Source organism: Equus quagga, chromosome 20 (genome assembly GCF_021613505.1).
Source record: "Equus quagga isolate Etosha38 chromosome 20, UCLA_HA_Equagga_1.0, whole genome shotgun sequence".
NCBI classification, from domain to species: domain Eukaryota; kingdom Metazoa; phylum Chordata; class Mammalia; order Perissodactyla; family Equidae; genus Equus; species Equus quagga.
Window position 1 is genome coordinate 5,020,346 of NC_060286.1, and position 23,110 is coordinate 5,043,455.

At 35.5% G+C, this 23,110-nt stretch overlaps 1 protein-coding gene across 1 annotated transcript; it reads left to right on the forward strand.

Annotated features, from left to right (window-relative positions):
• The first annotated feature begins 915 nt into the window (after positions 1-915).
• Positions 916-22,658, forward strand: PSMA3 (proteasome 20S subunit alpha 3). Its single transcript, XM_046647609.1, has 11 exons — positions 916-1,070; positions 3,612-3,694; positions 9,024-9,147; positions 11,825-11,926; positions 12,003-12,076; positions 14,663-14,735; positions 15,588-15,653; positions 18,955-19,001; positions 21,181-21,248; positions 21,998-22,062; positions 22,495-22,658. The coding sequence occupies exons 1-11, from the start codon at positions 1,050-1,052 to the stop codon at positions 22,537-22,539; spliced, it is 768 nt and encodes a 255-aa protein (XP_046503565.1). The 5' UTR covers positions 916-1,049; the 3' UTR covers positions 22,540-22,658.
• Positions 22,659-23,110: the final 452 nt, after the last annotated feature.

Sequence of the window (23,110 nt, forward strand, 5' to 3'; positions counted from 1 at the left end):
AATTACAAAGGGCAAAAAAGAAACTTTATAGGAGACAAATATTAAGCAAGTGATCAAAGTTACTATCATCAGTAATGGAAGAAACTGACATCATGTGCCTCCCAGTCCAATGCTCTAATATGAATACAAGGTTACTTTGGTGGCACCACTAGAATCTAATCATGAAAAGACATCACTCAAACCTAAACTGAAGAAAATCCTACAAATAAATTATTTGTATTCTTCAAAAACGTAAATGCCATGAAACCTAAAGAAATATGAAGCAACTATTTTCCATATTAAAGGAGACTAGAGATATGATAACTGAATACAATGTGTGATCTTGGACTTTCTTTTGCTGTGACAGGTATTATTGAGAGAATTGCCAAAATCTAAACAAAGTCTGTAAATTAGAAAATAGTATTGTTAATTTTCAGATTTCCATAATTGTACTGTGGATATGTAAAATAACATTCTTGGTTTTGGGGAAATACATCCTGAAGTATTGAGCAGTAAAATTCCGACCTGAGCGCAAACCCTCAGAGTGCAACTTTCTCCTTCCTTCGTGTGAGGAGAGGTGGGCGAAGGGGACGCAGTCAAGATACTGGGTCAGAACCAGGACGCCAAGGGTGGAGGGAGACCTCTCCCCTACGTTTCCTCTGGTCTTCGTAAGGGAATAAGAACATCCTTCCGCATTCATTTAACAAAGGATAAGGCAGCGACAGAGAAGGATAATATAAAAGATAAATAATTCCTAGGAAACGGAGCGGAGCAGCTTCTCAAACAACCTGGCGACTCACAGCGACTGAAAGACACTCGGGGCCAGAAACTGCCTTCTCCTAACCCCACCTCCATTGCTTCTGCACATGCGCGTCGCCCTCCACTCTCACCGCCCCCCTTTTCCCACAATCCTCTGTTCTGCGGGCTAAAGACCGAGGAGCGAGCTGCAGAGAAGAATGCTATTGGTTCAAAGGGCAGCCAATGAGAGAGCCTGTTACTGGTGTGCGTGCTGCTGTGTCTGGGAGCGCCGTAGGCCCTGAAGCCCCTCGCGTACCGGGGGTGTTGGCACGATGAGCTCCATCGGCACCGGGGTGAGTTCGTTGTGTCTTGGTGTGATGGTCTAGCGTGAGGATTGGCGTTGAAGGGAACTCGGGCAGGCCGCCTGGGGTGCCCGGACTCGGGGTGCGCTGGGACTGCCTTCGGCTGGTGGGCTGCTTCCAGTGGTCTGGTGGCCGGCGCTCTTCCCTGCGCTCGTTTCCAGGCCGGGTCTGCGGTGACGGCGACCGAGCCTTTCGGCTCCGGGGTGGCGGGCTCGGCGGCGCAGCAGGGAGATGTGGAACGGCTTTGAATTGCTTAGTCACTTTCTTTAGCCGCTTAGGGAAACCGAAAGTGGAAACTCGTGGGGCCTGAAATAGTATGTGAAGGGTTAGGGCGACGTAATTAGCCGCCTGAGAACCACGGAGGCAGGGCGGCTTGAGAGTCCCAAGGCTGGGACGCAGCTTTTCGGGGGCCGCCTGTGCGGTACCTGGGGTGCTGCTGACTCACAGGCCTCTCCATCTTCCCTTCGAGCGTGTGAGTCCCTGGAAACCCTATCGGACAGAACTAAGAAGAAGAATGGTCCGAAAAGCGAAATCTGCAGAATCCTTTTTGTTTTTCCTTTGTCCCAGCTTTTCCTGTACAGATTACTTAACAGCACTTTGAGGTATCAATACTGCGAACATTTAAATGATTAGCTAGGGACTTATCGCTTCTGACTTCTAATAGACTATTGAGAATTTTGAAGTTGGACTTGATTGTTAACTTGTTCGGCTTAATACTTTCTTTGTTCTGCATATATGCAGTCTTTTGCCTACGCTTTTAAAGTATTTCTCCATATAGAAAATACAGTTTTTGTATAGAAATATCTATTGGTTATTTGCACTAGGCATTGAATAATGGGTTTCTCAGTTCATCTATTTTCAGTGTTCACAAGACTTTGATACTCAGCATTATGCCCATTTATTGGTTTTCCGAGTTTGACAATAGGCAACTTATGTTTGGAATGGTTTAATCTATTCGGTTATGAGATGCTAAAGTCGTACTTTTTTTGAATTAGTAGATGCTCAGTAATGCATGTTGTACCAAAGTGACTTTGCAGCTACGTTAATATTAAGTTTGATGAATAGTGTTTCATTAGAATTCCTTAACATACTTAAACCACTAAACATACTTGATAGTATAACCGTGTGAGATATTTTGGTGCTACAGTGGTAGAGTTAAGGGTCTCCGTTTTACAGATGAGGAAACTGAGACTCAGGAAGAACCGCTGTTGAAGGCTTATCTCCTATCTTCACTTCTCCCAAGAACTCCAGATGTGAAGACCTGTCTGCCAACTTGGCATTTCTCTCCACTCGATTACTTAATAATAAGCATTCCAAACTACAGTGTCCAAAGTAGAGCTCAGGGTTTTCTCCTCTCCTTACCATTTTGCATCTCCTACAATCTTCAGCTCAGTGAGTGGTCCAATTCTAGTTGCTCAAATGAAAACAATCTATGATTCACCTTTAATTCCTTTTTTTTACTTCTAGAGCCAATCCATCAGCAAGTTTTTTTATTCTACCCTGAAAAGATAGCACCTTCCATCTCTTTTTCGCTAGACTAAGCCACCACCTTTGGAATACCCGATCTCTGTTTCCACTCTTGTTCCCTCTACAGTTCATTTTCCAGATGATGTTTTAAAAAAAATTAGATCATATCACGCCCCTGCTTAAACTCCAATAATTTCCTATTCCATTTAGAATAAAATATAAGCTTCCTGCTCCATCCTAGAAGACTCACCATAGTTTGGCCCTTACATGCCTCTGATGTGGTTTACTCTTCTCTCCACCACTTTCAGTGCTCAAGACATGGTGGCCTTATTTCTTTTACTTGTTTGTTCTAGGCTTATTTCTATCCTGAGGTGTTTATGCCCAGTGCTGGGATGGCTCCTTCTCCATGTCCTAAATGAGTAGTTACTTGTTATTTAGGTCTGGCTCAGCTGAAATAACTAGCTATAACTGCCCCAGCAAGGCCTTCCCTGATCAGGTAGTCTGAAGTAGTCTCTCAGGCTATCACTTCAGCTTGTCTTATTTTCATTGTAGTACCTTTTCTGGTTTACTGCTGTATCTCTAGTGCCTAGATTTTTGCCTGATCTAATTTGAAAATGAAGGACTTCAGAATGAGTGTTCTTTGTATTCCCTTATAGTGACTAACATATAATAGATGCTTATTAAATGTTTGACTGCTAAATGATTTGCCCAGGGTCCTTCAGTGAGTGCCACAGCTGTGAATTGAAATCTTCTGAGTCCAGTGCTACTTTTACCAGACCACAGTAATTTTCTTCAAAGATGAGCTTTGTGTTCTGTGTGAAAAAAGTTCTGACTTTACCTAGGACGTGTATCCATTGCTTTTCAATAGCAGAAATCTAAAGTGTATAACTTTCCCCCTGGCTGCTGTTGCTGCTGACACGCTTCCCCTTCCTCTTCAAAGCAAAATCTTTGTTGAGGTTTAACACACATTTCTGATGTGTGAGCTATTTAGGAAAATAAAAATTGTAAGGTTATTACTGCCAAAGATGCATCATTATAAGCTTATTGTTGCCTTTTTCCTCCTAGTATGACCTGTCAGCCTCTACATTCTCTCCTGATGGAAGAGTTTTTCAAGTTGAATATGCTATGAAGGCTGTGGAAAATAGTAGGTAAGAAACATCGTTTTACTTGGAATTAGTATGTTTTAACCAGGTATTAAATGTCTCCTTTTCTATATTTTTGGTAATTAGACTTTGTTATATTACTATAGCACAAAATTATATATATCCTAAAACAATCTCAATTTATTAGTCTTTTCTAGATCTTTTTTTAAGCCAGATCTTTCCAGTGGCCTTAGTCCTATGTTTCCAGTTGATTCCAGGATTATTCTACCTTGTCTCAAATGTAGTGTATAAAACCAAATTAGTTATCATCTTTGCTAGCCCATTTTTGTGTTTCAGATTCTTGATTTGTATCGTTTTCTTTGTCCACTAGGTTTGTGACCTTGTTGTCTTACCTGTTTTAAATGTCCTGTGCAGTTAGTCACTTGTTTGTCTCAGCAGAGATTTTTTCATTCTTCTCATCTTCTGCTGCCATACTCCAAAAGGTGTAGGATCAGCAAGATATTTTCCTCTTGTACTCACTTCCTTCACTCTTGTCTTGTATTGTTTACAGTAACGCACTAAAATGATTCCTTGGCACCCCTATGACATCTTGGTTAAATTATTAGCTTGTTGACAAACTTTATGTCGTTTATTGAAGAAATTTTGCAGTCAGTTGTACTTAGATGATCACTGTATTTTTTAATTGAAAGCAGCTTTGGGATGAATTAAAGGACTTTTAAAAAGAGTCTGTTGCATAGCGTCTCATTCAGATCTCTTAAAAAAATTTTTTCAGGCCTACCAAACTATTGGAGGTGGTGTTTGAGCTCGGTTTTTTCATTATAATGAAAACATTTGGAATAGAGGTTGAGTAGAGAAGTGTTTCCAGCATTTTAGAAACGTCCACATCTAAATACTGAGTTTTTCCACTTTCTAATAGTACCTTCAATATTTGATTGTCGAAGTTTCATGAGGGTAAAGACTGTCATTTGTCTTTGCGTGTGCTGGCACACAGCATGCCCTCAGTAGTTACTTAATGAATAAAAGTTCATTTTTTGTGCCATCTTCTGAGTGGTAGAAAGAAGATATATGGATTTCTAAGGGTTTATGAAGTATTTAAAAATTTTTGAGCAAAAATACATTTTAAGTCCTCTTACAGGATTTGTAATGAAGCTACTTTATTTTGTGTTTAAATGTTGTATAAATATATACATATATATAAATAAAGAAATGCATTTGTCATTGTGTACAAAGCCTGATAGAATTCAAAAGAGTCAAATTCAAGAAAAAAGTTAACACATTTTCTTCTTGTTATTAAAGGAAGGTAGGCCCTTGGACCAAGGAGCAAGAAAATATTGAGGAAGTTATTGTGTTTCTCTTCCTCCTTTGCATTCTTGCATTTTCATTGGTGTAAAAAAGCTGGTACAAGAAGACTAAGAGAAAAACTAGAGATGCATTTTGAAACCATCTGTAACCCAGAAAATTGAGACTAGGCTATGAGAATCTGTGTGTCTTAGGAATTTGTTTTCTATAAAGTATTTCTAAGTATGATTTAAAACAGTTAGATTTAAGCAAACTTGAAGAAATATAATTTTTAAAAGTTGAAACATTAAAAATGAATGTATTTTTTCCTGCATAAAGGAAAAATACTACCAAAGTTTCTCTTTTAAAGGGATCTATGTAACCTGGTATGATAGAATATTGGATGAGGATCAGAAGATGGGAATTTTCATCTTAGCTGCTACTTAATATTTGAAAGGGTTCCTCTGTTCAGTCCTCTGAATGTTACTTATTTGTCTGTAAAATTGGGATGTAGACATCTACCCTAACTACTTCATACACCTTACATAAGAATGAAGTATATGTAAAAACATTTGAAAAATTTTTAAGTGCTGTGTGGGCACAAAAAGTGGGAAATAGAAATATTAGATCGTATATTAATATTCCTGAGTCTAGCATATAAATTAATAGTTAGAAAACATTTAACCAAATAATTTGATTTAAGATTATATTTCTGCATCAAAAGGAGATAAGTTCTTTTAAAGAAATTTAATCTTGGGAATTTAAAAGTCAAGTATTTTTGAGTACCTGTTGTGTTAAGCATAGGAACTACCAAACAAATAATTAATGACATATAAGTGAATACTTAAAAACACTTTATTAAAATGTGTCGTATGATTAACTATTTTATAAAAGTATGCCCCTAGAAGGTAATATGCAAAAGAAAAAAAGGGAAACATTATAATCTTCCCCTTTAGCCTCATTGAGGAGCCAAGATATGAAAGGAAGATTGTGCAATATAACTATAAGGGCTAGATTGTTTAGAACACAAATGTACCCAATTTTGGTCTCAGGACCCCATTATATTTGTAAAAAAAAATCACTTGAGGACCTCAAAGAGCATTCATTTGTGTAGGTTATTCGTTCTCTATTTACCATGACCCCAAAGAGCTTTTGTTTATGTAGGTTATTGGTTCTATCAGTATTTACCATATTAGAAATTAAAACTGATAAATTAAAAAATATTAATTCATCTAAAATAACAATAATAAACACAATTGCATGTTAACATAATAAATTAACATTAATTAAAATTTAATTAACATTAAACATTTTTAATGAAAAATAACTTCCAAAATATAAAAAAAAAATGTAATGAGAAGAGTGGCATTGTTTTACATTTTTGTAAATCTCAGTAGTTAATTGAAGCTTATTGGGAGACAGATTCTCATATCTGCTTCTGCTTCAGTATCTTGTTAGTTTTGTTTGAAGCATGTGAAGCAAATCAGGCTTCATACAGCTGTGTAGATGGAAAAGTAAGTAGTATTTTAATAGCCTTTTCAGATAATTATGGATGTTGTTCTTTGATACTACACCAAAACAGGACAAATGGTAGCTTCTTAAAGGTTAGTTGCAGTGTAGGATATGAAAACTTATTGATAAACTTTTTGTACTTTACATTAAAATCCATTGGGCTGTCTTGCACTTTGGATGTTTTACCCATGCATGATTTGTAACATTGTGTCTTGATAATTTGGAAAATATTGGTTCCCTGAGTTATAACAGATCTTCGAAATTTGACGTATTTTATTATCAACTGTCAGAAACATCACACTTGTTAGTATCACCACCAGTCTGATTATAAAAGATTTTAAGTGTTGGGAAACAGATGAGCTCACAGTGTTGAGTATGTTTTGTAAAATTCCAATTGATGGTTGAAAACTTAAATTTTATCACTAGCAACAAAATACACTCAGTTGTTTTCCTTCAAGTGACAGGCCACTTTGTTCATTTTAGGAAAAAAAAGAAGTCTGTCACATACCTAAGTGTAAATAACCATAATTTGTCTAACATTCTTTGAAGGTAAAAGTAAGTGTTCCATGAAAAAATCGACAACTCAAAACAATTTTATCAATACTTTTTCCTTTAGATAACCATCATATTTGATGTACAGCAGAAGTACTTTGAGTACGTTCCATTTCATTATATTAAAACAAAAGGTACTCAAGTGTTGTCATAAGATAAATTACTACTTTATCAAGGACATTCTTAACTAAAAGTGGCTTTTTTTTTTTTGTTAAAGATTTTAGTTTTTCCTTTTTCTCCCCAAAGCCCCCCAGTACATAGTTGTATATTCTTCGTTGTGGGTCCTTCTAGTTGTAGCATGTGGGACGCTGCCTCAGCGTGGTTTGATGAGCAGTGCCATGTCCGCACCCAGGATTTGAACCAACGAAACACTGGACGGCCTGCAGCGGAGCGCACAGACTTAATCACTCGGCCACGGGGCCAGCCCCTAAAAGTGGCTTTTTTTAAACTGAGGGTGTAGCAGTGAAGAATACGATTAATAATTACTACTACCATTTGTTGTCACTGCCTTGATTTGTGTTAAAGTGCCAGCAATTTTATCCACCAGTGCTTCTGTACCATCAGTGCAAACATCCACACAGTGGAAAAAGCAAATGATAGTTTTTGTATTCTTATGAAAATAATTTTGACCTCACAGACCCCCTGAAAGGGTCTCAGGGATTCCCAGGGGTTTCACAGACCACACTTGGAGAACTTTTAGTTTAGAATAAACAACATTTTAGATTCTGAACAGTGAGGAAGATGGTGAGTGGGAATAAATTAGGAAAGGCTACCAGAGGCTGTAGAGTTCAGGTTCAATGAATTTTGCAAAAGTTTGTGGAACTTTAAACATGCAATGGTAAGGAGGAAGTGTATTCTAGCATCCAGGATAACTTCCACAAAGACATAAAAGCAAAAATGAATGTGAGGCCTTTGAGGGATGACAGTGAGTTTGAATTCAGTAGAGCACAGGATTTATAATAGGAAATTAAGTAAGCGAGATGGTCTTTGCAGATTCTCAGGATTTTTGAAAGCTGGGTTACAGAGTTTAAACTTGAAAGGGGAGCCATTGAAACCTGAAGCGTGGGGGAGAGAGTGTCTGAAATTCTTTGCAGATTTTGTGTGTGTGGCTCTGTTCATTTTTCTGGTTATTTGTGATCAGAATTCCCTTTGTTAAAAGAATTAGAAGAATAAAGTAATTAATGTATTTTCATCTTGAAATGGCAATATATAATTTCTCCACATTTTACTTGAGATTATTTTAAGATCTATTTTGTTTTAAACAGTTGTACAAAACATATATTTTATTCTCATACTTCTTATAAGCAGTACATGGTTATTACAGAAAAAGCAAATGATCAAAAGGAAAAAGAATTATAATCTTTCCACCCAGATTAGTCACTGTTAATTTTTAGTTTGTAGATAGCCTGTCTTTTCTATGCATATTATGTACCTTGGTTTTTTTTCCTTTGGTGAGGAAGATTGGTCCTGAACTAACATCTGTTGCCAATCTTCCTCTTTTTGGTGGGGAAGATTGTCCTTGAGCTAACATCTGTGTCAGTGTTCCTCTGTTTTGTGGGACACTGCCACAGCATGGCTTGATAAGTGGTGTCTAGGTCCACTCCTGGAATCCAAACCTGCAAACCCTGGGCCTCTGAAGTGGAATGCATGAACTTAACCACTACACCACCAGGCTGGCCCTTGTACCATTTTTAATGCACAAGAATTTAGTCACCAGTTGTTATAATATGGTTATCATTATGCCAGACACTGTGCCATTCTGTACATATTTTGTTGGCATCTTTTTTTCACTTGTGTATAAATATCTTTTTATGTCATGATTTGCTAGATTTCTTTTTTTGGTCACATGATTTTCATTTATACGGATCTAATTTATTACACTTTCGGCTGTGTTCTCTTTCTTGTTTTCACATGTATTTGTTTTAAAGTACTTGATATGCTTTAACAAACTAAATATTACCTACTTGTGTTTTAACTTAAGTTTATGAAGTTTCTTTTATTTTCATTTAAAAAAATTTTCTTTTTGTTTCAGTACAGCTATTGGAATCAGATGTAAAGATGGTGTTGTCTTTGGGGTAGAAAAATTAGTCCTTTCTAAACTTTATGAAGAAGGTTCCAACAAACGACTTTTTAACGTTGATCGGCATGTTGGAATGGTAAGGTCACATTAAATTTTTTTTGGCCTTGTCCAGTTTCTTGTGAAGTAACTGCTTGGAATATATTAAAATGTGATTCTAAGAACCCATTTATTACTTTAGCATTGAGGCAGAAACAGATGGGAGAGTAGCCATAGAGTAATCACAGAGAGTTGCTGGTTTGTGAATGTTGTACTGTCTAAGAGAAAGGCAGCATTCTCATAACCTGATGATAGACAGATATGAAAAACCAGGTTGCCTAATGAAAAGGAAGCAGGAGAAGAGGTCAGAAGTATGTGTAAAAAAGAGATCTTGGCAGCACAGATTACCAATGAAGGCATGTGTGTAAGAGGGAAAGAATCTTTAGGTTTTTCCATCCCTTCTAGGGATCAGTGTCACACTGAAAATGTTATCAGATAGAGAATACCTTTATAGTAAGGTGGAGCACCAGGAAAGGATGTCTGATAAAAGGAAAAGTGAACATATCCTTTTTAATAGCTTCATAGGCATCACTGTATTTAATTTTATGCTGCTGGTATCTTGAGTGACTGCTTTTCCATAATTGCAAGCCAAGCCATAAATACATTGCTGGTGTATACTGAAGTCATCCTATATAAATGTTAGACTTTCTTCAGTAAACCACCACTACCAAAAGAGAAGAAAGGATTCTAACCCTGCTTACTGAAAAAGCAAGGAAGAAAAGAGAACACCTGTGTGCTAGAGGCTCTTTACATAAATTGTCATTTAATCCTGACAAGTCAGTGAAAGTAATGTTAATCCTGTTTTTACAGATAAGAAAACAGACTCACAGCTGGTAAAGAAATAAGCTGGGATTTAAACTTGGGTCTGCGTGTTGGTGCAGAGCCCATTCTGCAGGGTGAGATCCGACAGGACCCTCATTCTGCTTACAGCTTTGGTATTCCTAAATGTAATGTGTTAACACACAAACACAAAAAAGGACTGTTAAAATACAACCAGTAAACTAAAGCTACAGATAATTTTTAAAAAATTTTTCAAATGATTTTTTTCTGAACATATGCTCTCTCCTGAACAAATGTATTATTGCCAGTGAAACTTACATGTTTTGATGAAACTTGCCAGATTGTAACCTAGCTGATAGGAGGGAACTAGTAAATCATGCATTCTTTCACTTGGTAAAAAAACCTTAGGTAGGTATATTTTGAAAAAAATCATATATGCTTATAGGCACTTGAGTGATAGAAAAAATTTTATTGTCCTAGAATTTTCAGGGTTGTCACATTTGTTATTTAAAGCCAGGATACTGATGGCATTCCCTATAGCTGGAATTTGGCAAAACATCAAACATGGAAGAGAGTTGGAGAAAATGAAGGATTAATGTTCTCTCTCCACAATTGTTACCTTCAAGTGATAGGAGAATTATTAGACTTCACAGTAAGCTTTCTCCAAAGCAATAGAAGATTCTTTATTAAATGGTGACACTAATGGTTGGGTAATCTTGGGGAAGTTATTCTAAACACAGTTTCCTCACCTGCAAAACTAGGGTGGTAATAGTACCTTCATATAGCTGTGTTACATGGTTAAAAATAATTAAAATGCCTAGCATGTAATGTGTTAAGAATTTTCATCATTGCTATTACTACAAAGCAGGAGAAAAAACAGCTATTAAAAATTCTGATACCCCTTTAAATTCTGCAAGTCTCCTAAGCCAGCAGTTCCCAGACTTTCTTGATTCCTACTGCAAGTGTTCAGTAATTTTTTCTTTCATAGCTTCCCTAGGCCAAAAGAAATACCCAGTGGTTCTGTTGATTATATATTTAGGTCCAAACAAGTTAGTGTTTATGTCCTAAAAACTCAGTAGCTGTAAAAAAAAAAAAAAAAAAAAAAAAATACAGTGAAAGAAAAATATTTTATTTTTAAACAACTGCAATTACTAATGCGCACTGCACAACTTCTTAAACTTTGGAATCAGATTAACTCCTGCCCTACCTCATTTCCTTTCCACATTTATTTTTGTACAGTACCTATTTTTTATCACAGCAACCCAGCTTCCCAACAGTTTGATGGCATTGAAAGGAATATAGAATGATCTAAAGTTTTAACTGTGAACTACTTCAACAAATGTTTCCCCCAAACTCAAAACGTCCCACATCCTTAAGTTCACTTGAGCGCCCTAGGACATCTCAGGACATGTTTTGGTATCTGCAGTTCTAAGCCACCCATCTTGGAAGGCTTGTGGTTTGGCATTGAAAATTATTAGTCAATAGGCTGAAAAACAAGGAGATCTGAGGTGGTGCCTTTTAGATCAAAACTTTTCATAAGTTTTTGAACACAGAGCTTGCTTTAAATTAAAAAAAAGATCAATACTGACCAAGACCAATGGTTTTATTCTTTTCTGTTGTTGTTTTATTCTTTATAATGAAGTGGTAAATGGGGAGATGTGGAAGATTTATTATAGAAATATTCCTTCTAAATATTACTGGACAAAACAATAAAGTGACACTTGGTAAAATTCCCAATTGTAGTCTCATACTCAACTATTAAGATGCCAGAAGCCTTGATGTTTAAAGGCCTTAAAGATCTTTAAGCCAAAAAAATTTATTTCTAATGGTGATGCTTGTTAAAAACAATATTAAATAAGCCTACAGTAATGACATACTTTCCTTGATCTGAGATAGGAATGTATTTCTCTCTTAAACTCATATTTATTTTCTTTTAGGCAGTAGCAGGTTTGTTGGCAGACGCTCGTTCTTTAGCAGACATTGCAAGAGAAGAAGCTTCCAACTTTAGATCTAACTTCGGCTATGACATTCCACTAAAAGTAAGTTGACAACATGTTGAGCCTTTTGAATAGTAGTACAAGTTTATTAATGTGCTCTTCTGTTTTCCCCCCATAGCACCTTGCAGACAGAGTGGCCATGTATGTACATGCATATACACTCTACAGTGCTGTTAGACCTTTTGGCTGCAGGTATGAAATTTTGTGAGATATTCAGTCAGATCTGTACTATAGGTATCTGTTTTCCCCAACATATTAGCCTTTTATACCCTTAAAAATATCAACTATTACCGAGAGGGATTAGGATAGTGATTAAATAAAATAGTATATGTAAAAATAAAAACTTTGAAAAGTGAAAAAGACTATACAGATTTGAAGTGATGATAAAACAGAATTCATAGTAATAACTTTAATCTGATTGTAATAAATTCTCTGAAGGAAGGTGATCAAAAGGGATAAACTTCTGGCTATAAGTACTAGGGTGTAATGTATAGCATGATGACTACAGTTAACACTACTGTGTGATATATAAGAAAGTTGTTAAGAGTGTAGATGCTAAGAGTTCTCATCACAAGGAAAATTTTTTTCTTTTCATTGTATCTATATGAGATTGATGGATGTTAACTATAAACCTATTGTGGTAATCATTTCACAGTACATGCAAATCAAACCATCATGCTGTACACCTTAAACTTATATAGTGATGATGTCAATTATTTCTCAATAAAACTGGAAAAAAAATAAACTCTCTGGTGTTAGACCCTGACATTCTCAGGAAACTGCAAACTGATTTTAAATATATTCCATGTTGTCATCATTAGGTAGCCACATATACTGATGCTTCAGTTTTCTCATTAATTTCCATCTGATATACTTTAAGCAATTAGGTAAAATGTTCTTAAATGGGGGTTTTTAGTAGTCAGTAATGAATCCATTCCAGACTCAGACAGACTAGGAAGAAGGACCTGGCCACCTACTTGTGAAAAAATTGGCCATGAAAACCCTATGAATAGCAGTGGAGCATTGTCTGATAAAGAGCCAGAAGATGAGAGGGTGGTGTAAAACACTGGGCAGAGTTCTGCTCTGCTGTACACAGGGTCTCTAGGAGTGGGAAGTGACTCGACAGCACTAACATATAATGAATCCTTACAAAATTACATTTCACGATTCCAGTTAGTCATTTTCTTACTTTTGTTGTGAAGTTGCTGGTATTTTTATTTTTGGGGAAAGCTGGGATTCAATTGCATCAAGACCTGGAATGCATGTAAATATTCAAATATGGCTTCTCAGAGCTGATCTGTTATGACTCTAGATTTTCCTAAAGTAAAAGGACATATTTATAACTGTTAAAAAGTAAATTCAATCATGTTCGATCAAAATAAAACATTTACTAACATCTAACTGCTTGTCCCTGTTAAAGGTTGTAAAGAAAGTGTATTAGCTGTAGTCCTACCTTTGAGTTGTTTATAATCAGCCATATTTAAATTACTAAAGAGGACAGATGTTACAGAAAACCTGAGTTTTATTCTACTGGCAATAGGTTAGACCCGTGTGTATTTTTTTAATTTGTTCTTAAGGTTCTCGCGTGAATTACATTATGAAACACTTTGCTTTCAGACTTCATAGATTACCTTTCATTTTTAACCTTTCAACTGAGCTCTGAATTCATCAGTTTTCTGTTTTTAAGACAGTAAGAATAGTTGGAGAGAACTTTTTCAGTAAACATTTATATATACCATGAGCATATACCATCAGTCAGTCATAGACTTGGTGGGGGGATGCAAAGATGAGTAACTGTTGATACAGTTTTAGAGGTGATGTGATGAAGGTATGTACTGAGTATAGTGGGGCACCAGTTAGTGAATGGCTTCTTTCTGGAGAAGTGGCAAGGAAAAGGAAGTGAGATGTACGGGGAATGGTAAGGGTATTTCAAACAAAGGGACTGGTATGAAACTACTTGGGCATTTCAGGTAATGCAGAGGTAGTTAAGTATACTTGGTGTGTAGAGTATAAGGTTTAGATGATACTGAAGATGTAGGAATGGGCCAGATCATACAGAAGTCTGCTTCATGCTAAGAAAACGTTGAAGGGTTTTTAAATAATGATAATCGGCTATATATTCTGAAAGCTAAGTCTCAGAGCAGTGTGGAAGATGGTAGGGGTGGGAATTGGACATTTGGCTGTTACAGGACTCTGCACATGAAATGATATGTAAGATGAGGCTGGTTTCTTCTGTACTTCTAAGACAAATCACAATTTCAGAAAACCAGTAATTTCATGAGATTGTTTAATAGCCTAATTTAAATTTGTTGAGCATATAAAAACGCACTGAACCAATTTGGTTTACTGCAGAAGAATAACTGGAGGAAAACTGGGGAATAGCCAAAAAAGAATGAAGAGTGGGACAAGTCTTTGAGGTAGATTCAGTGTACTCATATCAGGAATTTCGTCCCCTTGGCTTTTTCAAGTTTATGACTCTACCTATTAGGCCCTCTCATTAGTTTTACATCTGTCATTACTCCTTTGTCTGCACTGCTAAAATCCTCCCAGGAAAGTTTCATCGGAAAGTTTAATACTAAACAAAGCCACATGCATTTTGAACAGTTTCAAGTATGTACTAGTTCTTATTGAAACTACCTTATCAAAGTGCTTACTATGAGTTATATGTATATTAGTATTTTATCTTAGAAAGTGTAATTGCATTTTTATCATTGTATTTTTTAATACTTTTATGATATTAAGAATCATGGCTTATACTATTAATTTACTTTTGTGCAGTTTCATGTTAGGGTCTTACAGTGTGAATGACGGTGCACAGCTCTACATGATTGACCCATCCGGGGTTTCATATGTGAGTCATTTTGAATCCTCTGAAATTCTAGTTCTAGTTTAATAGTATCTCATAAGCACTTAAACCATATATTTGGATTATATGGAGTTTCTTTAAAATTTGAAGAAAGTAACATCTTCTTGTTTATCATTAATAAACCTATGGATATGAGGCAGGGGAAAGATTTGTTGTGGCTTTCATTATGCTGTTTTTAGAAACTGCATAGTGAACATAAAATTTCAAATACATAGTATTTCCTTTACTGTAAATATTAGCAGTGTCTTAAAAACTGAATATAGTATCTTCCCTTTTTTAAAAAAAGGATTTTAAATGGGATTTCTTGGATCTTTCTGTAACTACCCTTTCTTAACTGCCTTCTGAAATTTTTATGGTTTTTACTAAAAGAAAAACAAGACTCCTTATATTTTGTCATTATACACAAATATAAATGGGCATCCTTAGCTTTAAAAAATAACCTTTACAATATAAATAATGAGTTTAAAATACTGAACTTAAATTCTTTGTCTCAGAAATAACTTCATTTTCATTGTCATAGTGCTAAAACTTTTTTCATTCCTACCTCAAAAATGTTCCTAGTTCATGAAGTATATATAATGACATAATTTCTCCTTGGCTATCCCTCTATTAAAAATAATCCAGATTATTCTAGAATTAAGTTTGGTATTTTAATCGTTTTGAATGAATGGTACTCATTAGAATGTTTGTAGTTTTCCATACTTTTGAAAGTCATTTAACATCCATTCATTGACCTTTAAATAGAAATATGTCATTCATGATTTATGTACTATAGTATATTAATTTGCATAATTATATGATAGTATATTAATTTTGGTGTGTGTTCTTTCTTAATAGGGTTATTGGGGTTGTGCCATTGGCAAAGCCAGGCAAGCTGCAAAGACGGAAATAGAAAAACTTCAGGTAATACATACTTAATGCTTGAATCTTTGCTATAACACTGTCCTCATGTGGTGAAATTTTATCACCAGAAGCTAAACCATTTAGTCCAAGGATATAGTGTGATTTGCTGTTTTGAGCAAAACTTTCTTTTCTTTCTTTTTTTTCAAAAAAGATTGGCACCTGAGCTAACAACTGTTGCCAGTCTTCTTTTTTTTTCTTCCCCAAATCCCCCCAGCACAGTTATGTATTTTTAGTGGTGGGTCCTCCTGGTTGTGGCATGTTGGATGCCGCCTCAACGTGGCCTGACGAGTGGTGTCATGTCCGCGCCCAGGATCTGAACCAGTGAAACCTGGGCCGCCAAAGCACAGCGTGCGCGAACTTAACCACTTGGCCACGGGGCTGGCCCCCTTGAGCAAAGCTTTCTGAAGCTCCTAAGTGGCTGAATAGGAAAGCTGGTAACATGTTACCTGTAGAGTTGTGTCATGGATCCCTTTATGATTTTGATGGCTGCTTATTATAAAACCTTAATCCAGAAAATTACAAACAAATTTTTATATAATTTCACAAAATCTTTGAAGCCTATTCATGAAGCCCTGTGAGCCTTAGGTTGAGAACTTTGGTGTTACTATAACATTTCTTTTTTCTCTGGAGCACAGCTTTTGTCTGTGGAAGTACATTAAGAATCTTTGTTCTAGTGCTTCTGTTTCCTTCATTCCTAGCTAGTTAAGGCATGAAACCCTGTCGTGTTCCAACTACCCACCTTTTCTTCCCCCAAGAGCCAGAAATTCATCTATAGCGTGAAAAAGTTCTCTTAAAAATTTGCTGTTTTTCCTTTTACCCATAAATTGATCAAGTTAATACTGAAACGGTATCCACTAACTCTTTATTATCAGAAACTTGTATAAAAGGCAGGCATATGGTTTATCAGTGTTTTGGTAAATTACAGTGAGAAAAAATTTCATAGACATTTAATATTAATGCTCTACTGGAACCTTGCTCAACCAATTACTCATTCAGCTTGTTTGAGGCCAGGTTCTAGAAAATATTTTTTTTTATTAAGATTATGATAGTTAACAACCTTGTGAAATTACAGTTGTACATCATTATTAGTCATGTTGTAGGTACACCACTTCACCCCTAGTGCCCTAGAAAATATTTTTTTAGTGCTTGGAATTTAATGCCAAATTCTAGACCTATAAACCTAATCCATGTTTGGTATTTTAGTAAAATTGACAAAAGGACCTTAGCAATCACTTCATGCACGCCCAAATCTGGGTTAAACATACTGGCTGAACAGTTCCCAGACCTCATGACTCTTAGACCAGTGTTCTTTCCCATCACACACTTCCTATGGTTAAATCCTAGCAAGGAATGGGAACACCACCAAATCCTAGCTAAGAATTGACAAGGATCACTTCAGTTGAACATGTACACTTAATGACAAAAATATGCTCTAAATCAGGTCAGCAAACTATGGCCTACTGCCTGCTTTTTAGTTTTATTGGAATACAGCCACATTCAGTCTATGGCTGATTTTGCACAACAACAATAGAGTTGAATACTTGGAACAGAGGCCAAAGATCATATGGACCAAAAACTCTAAAATATTTACTTCTTGGCCCTTTACAGAAAGAGTTTGCCAACCCCTGCTCTACATCATTGCTCTGGCCTGCCTATTTTTCTTATGTTCTGTTTACTATTTTATGACATAAAAACTTAAAGAACATATGTAAATATCTATTTGCCATTTAAAATGTGCATTTTCAAGTTTGCTTAGGTTTGCCTTTGTATTATACAGTTAGTTTACTACTAAATATAGAACTTAACCTATAAGGGCAAAAGTATGAAAATGGGTATTCTCTTCCTTCTCCTCACCCCCAATTTAACAGGAAAAAAATTTAAACATCAGAAAAGATAAGAAAAATACAACAAATATCTCCATCTGGATTGAACAGTTACTGTTTTCCAATATTTCCTCCCTTTGTATGTTTTTTCCTGAGCTGTTTGAAACAAAAATTGTAGACATCATGACATTGCATCCCTAAATGCTTCAGTATTCATCTTAGAATACCACGATTATCACACTTAGGATACCATCTAATGCAGTCCATAATTGAGTTGCCTCCATATCTCAACAGTGTCATTTATAACTTTTTTCAAACCATGGTATAATTCAGGTTCATGCATTACATTTGTTTCTTACATCTCCTCTAATTGAAGTCTTCCCCTCCCTCCAGTATTAATATGTATTGAAGAACCCATGCCAGTTGCTTTTGTAGTTGGTCCCACATATTGGATCTATTTTCTAGTAAGACTGGTATTCCTAAAATTATGATTTTTTTGTTGTTCCTCCTTTCTTATGTGACTGTGCAGGCACAACTAGAGCATTAGGATTTCTAAATATATTAAAAAAATGCCAACAATAAAATATCAATAAACCTAGTTTCGAGATGTAATAATTCAGTTGCCTCAAGCGTGGACTGCTGTATGAATACTTTCACCATTTTCCCTCCTCCCCAACATATCCAGAATATGAACGCCAGATTGCTCAAACATTTTTTTGATCTTGTCATGTGTGTTCAGAAACCCATATGACTAATAAACTCCTGCATTGGTTACTTCTAGTACCTACAGTATACAGACTCCTCAGCTGGGTATCTAAGGGCTAATTTTTCTACCTTGATTTCCAAAAATGTTCACTATAAGAATGCTGATTACTTCTAATTTGAACAAGATTTTGGCTTCCCATGTGTGCTCTGTGCATTTGATTTCTCTCCCCCAAAATCAAACCAAATCCAACTATGTTCTAAAAACCTACTCAAATTTTGGTTCTTCAAAGCTTTCCCAGATATTTTGCATTTTTGTCTTGAATAGTTCAATGTGGGACAATTTATCTTACTCCTTAATCTCTCTGTATCTTTTATATAGTAGGTATTCATAGTTGTTCGCATTTTATTATCCTAAATTAGCTAGAGAAAAAAATTTCTTCTCCAACCTTTTAAACTTCAAGGTCTGCCTGTGAATCTGTTCATTCAGGGGTCTGGATTTTTATAAATTTTAATACTTAGCACAAAATTAGTGGTGCCTAAGAGTTGTCTAGAATGTCTGTTTTGGCATAATAATTTAAAAAGATTAAATTATGAATCAAAAAAGGTTCTGGTCTTTTTGGGTTTTAGGTTATTTTCCTTGGTTTTATATTTGAGAATCCATCTCAAGAGCATGGGATATTGGTAAAAAGTTGTGAAAAGAATCTGAAAAGGTACACAAGTGAAAAGTGTTTTTCTTTTGACTAATAACTTAATGAATATATTATTTTCTTTAGATGAAAGAAATGACCTGCCGTGATGTTGTTAAAGAAGTTGCAAAAATGTAAGTTGAAATTTTCCTTACCATTGACAAAAAATTTCATTTGACTTTACCTTATACATTAATTCTAAGAGGCTGTTTTGTTTGAAAATAACTTAGTGCATCATTTGTAAAAGGTGAATTTAATATTCTAAGTAGCCTCATTGAGGAGGAGAATATCCATATTTAAAGTGACAGTGAATGGGATGGGAAAAAATGGCTTTTGACAAAATAAACTGTTTAGGTGACAGAGTTCAAGGGTAGGAGAAGATAGTGGAACTCTAGGAGCTTCATTTGATAGCTCCCAACTTCTCAAATCTCAAAGTCCCAATAATAGTAATCTTTGCTTACAAACTTTGAGGTTTACAGCTAATTACGTCTATACACGATCTGTGCTGTTTCTTTGGGCAAGATATGTTAATCCGAATAGTTCTTGTAACAGGATGAGGAGAGCAATATTTCAAAACATTTAAAAACAGTTTATAGGAAGCCCGAAGTGGTTCATATTGCAGGTACATAGAGGTAGAATGCTATGTAACAGTAATGGTAAGCAGCCACAAAGTCAGTAAACATGAGTGGCAGTGCTTCAAGATTTGTGATTCTTCTAGATCAAAGAATGCAGGCATTTGGTGTTTCAAAAAATCGGATAAAATGGTGGTTTTGCAGCCAGCTTTTGAGATTTAAAACATACATATATTCCAGAGAATTCACGGGACCTCTAACTATTCCACATTAGAGCTATGTGCACACAAGTCTAGTCAGCTCTTTGTGCAAGTGTCTCAAGTTTTACAACTAATAATACATGTAAGGAAGAAAAGTCTTAGAGGACTGTATTATATAATATACTATTTAAATGGTCCCTTAATTTCTTCTAAACTGATACTTTTAACAAATATTAAAATCTCAAAAGCGTTTTAGAATTTTGTCCTAATTGTCCACCACTCCTGCAACTGCCACTCCTCACTCCCCTCCTTTTAACATGAGACCTTTACCCTTTCCAGTTGTGAAGCAGCAGAATCCATTCTTTGATTGTCAGTTAACAACAACATGAGGAACACTGGGAAGTAAAATAAAATAGAACTGCCTAAAAAGAAAGTATTAAAAAATCCTCATTGAGTTGTCTAACAGTTGAACGTGATAAACTCAGTTTCTTTCAGGGAGAAGTGCTTCTGGAAATCAGCCCTCCCACACCTTCCATGTTCAGGTGTAACAGCAGACCTTCATTAGTTCCATGTAGGAAAGCCTTCCCTTCATCATTGAGTAAAACGGAGCACTGCGTACCTTGACTTAATTCTAGAAAATTAAGATGCTTTCTTGTATTATAGCAAGGCTTTAGGAATACCCTCCAAAGTAAGGTGTGTAAGACAGTGCAAAATATAAAATAAGTGTGCTCTGATACTTTTTTGATGCTTTTTCTTTTATTTATTATCTTGTATGACAATGCCTCTTTTGTTTCCTGCAGTTTCTCATTTATTGTAGTTTGAAGGTTAGGTTAAAGGGCATATACTTATAAAATGGACAAGGAGTTTAGAAAGATTCCTGCCAAGAAGCTGTAGGTTGGAGAGACCACTAATAAATTAGTTTTCTTTTAAAAATAATCAGCAACTTTAAAAAAAAAAGGGGGGGCGGCCCCGTGGCTAAGGGGTTAAATTTGCATGATCCGCTTTGGTGGTCCAGGGTGTCGCCGGTTCAAATCGTGGGTGGGGAGATGGCACCGCTCATCAAGCCACACTGAGGCGGCATCCCACATGCCACAACTAGAAGGACCCACAACTAAAAGTACACAACTATGTACCGGGGGGTTTGGGGAGAAAAAGGAAAAAATAAAATCTTTAAAAAAAAAAAAAAATTAGCGAACAGAAAACAACCAAATATCCTGAAAAGCCGCAGGTAATGATGGCCTTTTCCCATTTGAACCTATGTTCCTTATGAGGTATCTTTTTTAGTTGTCTCTGAAACAGTGTGTCCAAACAACTTGAGTTGTAAAGGCATTAAATCATTTGTAGTGTTTAATTTTATATCAGTCCTTTTGTAATTTGTCTTTTCTAGTGTTCATAATAATATAGACTATGTATAATGTGTCTATAGTATAATTTTATAAATACTTATATTAGGGGTGGATGTTCTAATTGCCGACTGGGCACATGAACTGCAGTGTTTGTAGATAGCCATATGAATGTTAATTTTCCCTTTTCTGTTCTAGAATTTACATAGTACACGATGAAGTTAAGGATAAAGCTTTTGAACTAGAGCTCAGCTGGGTTGGTGAAAGTAAGTTATTTTTTGCCTATTGTTGAATTTTACATAAATGGAATTATACAATATGTATTCTTTGTCTCTGATTTTTCTTCAACATTACATTTGTGTAAATCGTGTTGTTATATATAGTAGTAGTTGTTCAGTTGCCTTGCTGTATAGTGTTCGGTTGTCTGAATATATCACAATTCATTCATCTCTTCTGTTGCTGGACAGTTGGGCTCTTACCAGCGGTTCTTTTCTTTTTTCTTTTTTTACTTTAATGAATAACGCAGCTGTGGGCATCTTGCACAATTATTTTGGTACACATATGTAGCATTTCTGTTGGAAATACGTATGAGTGGAATTGCTGGGACAAAGTCCTGCTTAACTAAAGTTGTCAATAGTTTTATTCACTTTTTTGAAACATCCATTTCATATTTTTAAAAAATGTTACTTTTTCTTTCTAGCATGGTAAGCATAGGGCTTCAAAGCCAGCCCCCTGCCCCCTTAAATTAATCTAATCATGCTGTATGTTAATAAATGCTCAGGATTATCAAAGCATGAGGATAAATCCTAGCATTACTTAGCTAAATTCAGGCAGATTTAATCTCTTATGTGGAGAAAACACACAAAAATGAGTTCAAAGCATCTTGTATTATTCATAGTACAACTTTCCATTACATGGATCATATATCTGTAGATTGGCTAGATTGTACCATATTGCAAATCACAATATAGTCCTTGTTTTTAATTCATTTATAAATATATGGCTTAATTTACAGTAACTAAAGGAAGACATGAAATTGTTCCGAAAGATATAAGGGAAGAGGCAGAGAAATATGCTAAGGTAAGCTAAAGCATGAAAACTCCTGTAGCTGAAGGTAGCATAAAAATAAGTGTTGAATAATAAAGGAACTTGGTTGATTTCCATTAAATAACACATAAGAGTTCAGCTGAACTAAGGATAGATATTTTCTAGGTTATTCTCAATGGGGATAAAGTTGCCCTGGTTCCAAAAAATTTTTTTGTACGTGTGAAAATGGCAAGAGTTTTTCAGGACATTTAATGATTTCATGTTGTGTGTATTCTATCAAGAATAAAGCCATTGATTGTTGTTAGAGCAAGATATACCTAATTTTCCTTTTCTTTGCTTGGGTGCCTTATTCTAAACCACTGTTCATTTTTCAATTATAAAGTGTTTTTAATGACAGTGCTTAATTGGATTCAGATTGTTATAACAATACTAAATTGATTTTAAATACTATTTTTCTCTTAACAGGAATCTTTGAAGGAAGAAGATGAATCAGATGATGATAATATGTAACATTTACTGCAGCATCTATTTTAAATTTCTAATACAGTCCCATGTAACTATTTAGCCCTGTGGATTATTACATACTCACTGACCAATTTTCATTAAATTTTTGTCTTGTAACAACTGAAGTTTGGTTAATACCTGCTTGACAAAATTGGTGGGGGTGATGGAGCACGTATTTACTCAGTATTAAAATGCAGATTTATGCCTATTTAAACATTCCTTAGTTTATAAAAATACTGCAAAAAGAGGTTTTGAATCAGATTAATTCAAAGCTCCATTCTGTCATTCATCTAGAATCTAAAGACCATATCTTCCTGGGCTGTTGTGTAAAAAGTAACTACCAACTTAGTACGCAATTAATTGATGCCACTGCCAAGTTTTGTACTTAGTGAAATGTTGGTCATCAGCCACTGTTAACTTGCAGGTGTGACAACACAAGAAAGATGTTTCAGGTTGAAGAGTCAAGAACTTTTTCTTTCTTTTATTGTGGATTTAAAAGGATTCAAAAAGTCCCTATTCTGTCATTTAAAAAAATTTCTTGATCTGTAAAGTTCAAATAAAAATATGCATATCTTAT